The sequence below is a fragment of the Lutjanus erythropterus genome, chromosome 20 (genome assembly GCF_056507025.1).
Source record: "Lutjanus erythropterus isolate fLutEry1 chromosome 20, fLutEry1.hap2, whole genome shotgun sequence".
Taxonomy (NCBI): domain Eukaryota; kingdom Metazoa; phylum Chordata; class Actinopteri; order Lutjaniformes; family Lutjanidae; genus Lutjanus; species Lutjanus erythropterus.
In genome coordinates this window covers 8,823,133-8,828,293 of record NC_139336.1, presented here as the reverse complement: position 1 = coordinate 8,828,293, position 5,161 = coordinate 8,823,133, and the positions used below count along the sequence as shown (strand labels likewise).

General features: G+C 38.4%; 1 protein-coding gene across 1 annotated transcript; it reads left to right on the top strand.

The window, feature by feature from the left end:
* The first annotated feature begins 262 nt into the window (after positions 1-262).
* gfi1b (growth factor independent 1B transcription repressor) lies at positions 263-4,896 on the top strand. The gene is made up of 6 exons (XM_084746565.1): positions 263-356; positions 1,670-1,849; positions 1,941-2,170; positions 2,346-2,483; positions 3,627-3,792; positions 4,220-4,896. The coding sequence occupies exons 1-6, from the start codon at positions 263-265 to the stop codon at positions 4,396-4,398; spliced, it is 987 nt and encodes a 328-aa protein (XP_084602691.1). The 3' UTR covers positions 4,399-4,896.
* The last annotated feature ends 265 nt before the right edge of the window (positions 4,897-5,161 follow it).

Here is a 5,161-nt window from a genome sequence, read left to right as displayed (position 1 = left end):
TCATTCGGAAGGTTAATTAAGTTCTGCTGATCAATTAGCGCTTGAATTTTATAAGAAATTAAATTGACAGAACGGCCCACCTGCAATTAAAGACTATGAGGATGTAAATTAAATGTAAAAGTAACCGGAGATCTTAGGCTCAAGCGCTTGTGGTGACTTTTTTCTTTTTAAAGTATGATTTAAGTATTTTATGCTTTATTCCAAGAAAACATTTTAAACGTTATTTTGTCGTTATCGGTGTTTTTTTGTGTGCAGGGTCAACATGCCGCGTTCGTTTCTGGTGAAAAACAAACGGTGCACGTCCTATAATATTCACCGATCATATGAAGACGAGCCGAGGGCCCCCTTAAGTCCAGGTAAGAGTCGAAATAAAGAGGCAATCCCACCCAATCGGTGCCATTTGCTTCCATTCTTTGTCCTTTTTTTCAGAACTAAATCTAACACATATGTTTAACTATTTGAAATTTGTCTGGTCAATCTCAAGCTATTTTATTTATTTGTTTATTTATATTAAGACGTCTTTTTAAATAAGGATTTTACATTTTTGTCACAGAACTGAAAGTAACAGGATCAGGAGTTTTCAGAATAGCAAAAACATGAAATGTAGCCACATGGCATCAATATGTAAGACAACCAGCACCTACAAGGGGTTCACCAAAAGTACCTTAAAAACAATTAAGAAATTATTGAGGGAACAGGACAGAATGTTGAGACTGAAGAAAGAAACTAGATTAAACTAACATGATAAATTTAACCAACATATTATGAATTTCTGATGAGAACAAAATCTAAGGTGGCAATACTGACACGCAAAAATACAAAAAATTAGATTTCTGAAGGGATCTAATCATTATCTTTCATGGTAAAGTGTAGTGTTGAGCTAAAATTCTATTTAATCTGTGTTCTAAGCAGCTTTTTATTAAGGTTTTACATTATTTATCTTCAAATTGGAATTAGGACAAAGTGCAGGACGCTTTGCTTGAGTAATGGCTGAAAGATTATCTGTGAACAGTTAGAACATTTAAATTACTACTGTCTACTTTTACTGCTTTTTATCATTATTTTAAAGCAGCTCTTGTGTTTGAAACATTTGCATGAACTTCTATTTTTAGGATTAATCATGTGTATGATATTAGAGGGACAGTTCATCCACAAGTCAAAAATAGACTTTTTCTTGGTCTGTAGTGCTATAGATCTTTTTGGTGTGAGCTCTGAGATCTCTGCCTTCTCTCCAATATAATGGAACTAAATGGCCCTCGGCTTGTGGTGCTCAAAGCAAAATACATTTGAAAAACTCAAAACCAGTGTCTTCTTCCAAAAATTATGACCCAGTTACTCAAGATAATCCACAGACCTTGTTGTGAACAGTTTCATGTAGGAACGACTTTATGTCTAGTAATAAACAACACTTCTAATAGTCTTCTGCAGGCCAGGTGAAAATCGTGTATTTGACTTTGGGGTGAACTGACCTTTTAATAAACTCATATATTAGTCTTCAGGTGAACATTTCAAGGCTCAGTAACTAAGAAGGTGTTTCCTATTTAAACAAAATGTCCTCCAAGAGGAACTGCAGGGTTTGTTTTTAAAAGAATATTTACTTATTCCTAATCATGCAGAGCTCAGTCGTTTGCTTGCATGAATCACACTTTTATTTGTTGTGGATTTGTAGAAGTCCCACCAGAAGTTCAGAGCACAGACTCCTCAGACGGGCCACAGTCAGAGGGACAGTCTCCTCCTCCAGACCGCAGCTCGTTTGTAAAGGAGGAGGCAGAGCTTGAACGCCTCTTACCTGCTCATCCGGAGCCAACCAGACCCACTGTGGCTCCCACACAGCCATATTACCTAAATGGTGAGCCACCACTGCATTTATGGCAATCTGTTCCTACACCTAAAGACAGCTGGACCTAAAACATGATTATTTTATGTCTGTGCACCCTCAGAGCCTCCCATGGCAGGATTCCCTCCTTATTACAAGCCGCCGTACGCCTGGGAGCCGGTGCCTTCCTCCTATGAGCTCCATCAGATGAGTTTCAGTCCCACAGTGCTGCAGCACGCCAGCAATCTTTACGGCAGCCACATCAGCCGCGGCACACAGCCTCAGCAGCCTCTGGACTGCAGCACACACTACTCCCCCAGCTCCAACACCTACCACTGTATCACCTGTGACAAGGTGCGCACCACGTGTTAGCCTCTGGTACCCGCAGATCCCATGAAGAACCATAAAGTTTAAAGCTGTAAATTCAAGCTGTGGTTTTAATTTTTGTTGAGAAGTTTCTTGTCAAGGCAAAATGAAAACGTAACTGTGTTAGAAAGCGGTTTCTATTAATGGTTTAACTTTGTTTCAGGTGTTCTCGACACCCCACGGACTGGAGGTCCACGTCAGGAGGTCGCACAGTGGGACGAGACCTTTTGGCTGCAACATCTGCAGAAAAACCTTCGGCCACGCTGTCAGTCTGGAGCAGCACATGAACGTCCACTCTCAGGTACATTAATGACTCCAAATGCTGCAAAGTAGAATGCAAAATTTTACTTCAGTGTATTAATTTGTGTAAGATTTTCAGGAGTTTAGCGGCAGAATACAGCAAAAGTGGAATATTCACAAAATAATTATATTTTCATGAGTGTATAATCACCTCAAAATAAAAATCATTGTGTTTTTGTTACCTTAGAATGAGCTGTTCATATTGCAGATTCTCTGCCATGGAGGCTGCCATGTTGCTTGGTCATGTTTCTACATTAGTCTAGAACAGACTAACGAAGAATTGAAATCAGACATGGTCGTTTGCTTTCTGTGCAAGGTTCTCCTACATGTTTGTAAGGGGAGGGTGGGGTTTCCAATCTATAAGCTCACTGTTAGATGCCATTAAATCTTATTATTAGTCCCTGCTTCAAGGATCTAGTCTTACAATTTCATAAAATTTGGTGACTTGTGAGTGACAGATCAAAAAATAAAAAGTAAAAATAAAAGCAGCAGAGGTAAAGATATTTAGACTTTGTAGAATCTCCCAAACAATGGAAGTGAATGGTGTAAATGACGTCTTTCAAGTCAATTTAGCAGGTAGGGGCTTTGGGAGACTTGGATTTCACCAGACGAGCAGTATGAAGGCATTTTGTGTCTTTTTTGCTTGTTAGTTAGTTTTGTTTTTTTGTTTTTTTTTTTGGGGGGGGGGGGGGGGTGCTTTTTTATGTTTGGAAATTGGTCACCATTCACTTAAACTGTTTGGGAGCTTCTGCAAGTCTGTTTTCCTGTGAAACTCCAGTCTTTGCAGCCTCATCGTGGTAAAAGTTACAGAGTCTCCTTAAACTAGATTATTTTATAACCATGGAAATCATAAATACAGGATTGACCACTGAAAGTCTTGGCCAGGACTTCCTTGTGAAATGGCAGTATTTGTGTTAAAATAAAGGTTAAATAAAATAAGTTAAAAAAAAAAAATCTGTCTTCAAATGTAGAAAAAAATTCTACTGACAAGTGAACTCCATTGGCTGATGATGATCATGTGACATGAACTTGTGGTGAGATTATTCAGTCTGCTGCTCTTTTCAAAGCCAAACTCAACATTTCTGACATCCTGCTCATTTGTTGATAAGTGCGTCACATTTTGTATACGTGTGTGTTTGATCAGGAAAAAAGTTTCGAGTGCAAGATGTGCGGCAAATCGTTCAAGCGCTCCTCCACCCTCTCCACACACCTGCTCATCCACTCCGACACGAGGCCTTACCCCTGCCAGTACTGCGGCAAGAGGTTCCACCAGAAGTCTGACATGAAGAAACACACGTACATTCACACGGGTAAGTCACAGTATGCAGATTGTTTTACAGTAGGTTAAATGTTCGTGGCTCCTCTTGCTGTAATCTCCTGCTCTCGATGTGCAGCGTCCAGGAGTTATATAACTACTGATAAATCAGAAAAAGAAACTTAAACAAATGTGCTGTGCATTTGCATATCTGGTTTTCCTGCTTCACACCAGGCCCTGTAAAAGGAACTGTATGCTCTCGACATTTGTTGTCAATAAATGTTTGACAAATCTGAACAATGGCACTATTCTTTATCCATAAATATAAATGCAAACTCCTCCTACCTGTTAAAAACACTCTGCACCATTTATGTATGGTACAGATGACAAACCTGATTTTCCAGAGGCATATGATTTAAAAATGATCTAAGATTTGATTGTGTTGATTTCTTACTTTCTTTTGTGTGTGTTTTATTTTGTAGGTGAAAAGCCCCACAAATGCCAAGTGTGTGGCAAAGCATTCAGCCAAAGCTCCAACCTGATCACCCACAGCCGGAAACACACTGGCTTCAAACCGTTTGGATGTGACATTTGCTCCAAGGGATTCCAGCGTAAAGTGGATCTGCGCAGGCACCACGAGAGCCAGCACGGCATGAAGTGAGGACCGAAGGAGCACAAGAGCCTCAACTTAAAGAGGCAGTTCACCCAAAATCAAAAAGACATATTTCCCTCATATCTGTAGTGCTATTTATCAATTTACATTGATTTGGAAATGTTTCTTTCAAGAAATTATGACTTGGTCACTCAAGATGATTCACAGACCTTGTTGGAGTTTCATGTAGGAACTATTTCTTTTCACCAAACTACACCTGCCAACATGATCACCGCGCTAGCTAGCTAACTGGTGCCACAGATCAGCTGAAGAGGACTGAGGTTATGACAGTAAGCTAAAACTAAACTAAAAACTAAAATTAGGTATGAAAAAACATTTTAGTTAACTGAAATAAAAATACAATTTTATTTGAAAGATAAAAAATTCACAGGAAATGTCTTTAGTCTTTGTCAGTTTGGTCAAACTTGCAAACACAACAAGCATGAGGAAGCATTGGTGTCTGAAATGTTATACCTATTCTGAACACCCCTGTATTATAATAATTAAAAAAAACTAAAATACTTATAACTAATAAAAATGTGACTAAAACAGATTTTTTTTAAAACACTAAACACCAAATTGAAACAAGCAAACCCACAAATTAATGGAATTAAACTGAACTGAAAACAAAACTTAAAAATTAAATTAAAAAAAAAAAAATGAAAAATACAAAACTATAATAACTCTGCACTGTGATATGGTTGGTAGATTGTAACTCAGTAGAAAGAAAACTGTTCCCGTCTCCAAAAACTCCTTCTCTACAAATAGGCAT

Excerpts from the sequence above, each read along its gene's own strand:
- gfi1b (XM_084746565.1), top strand. The coding sequence starts at position 263 with ATGCCGCGTTCGTTTCTGGTGAAAAACAAACGGTGCACGTCCTATAAT. Across the intron at positions 2,484-3,626 it reads ACATGAACGTCCACTCTCAG|GAAAAAAGTTTCGAGTGCAA; the intron begins GTACATTAATGA and ends GTGTTTGATCAG. Across the intron at positions 3,793-4,219 it reads ACACACGTACATTCACACGG|GTGAAAAGCCCCACAAATGC; the intron begins GTAAGTCACAGT and ends TTTATTTTGTAG.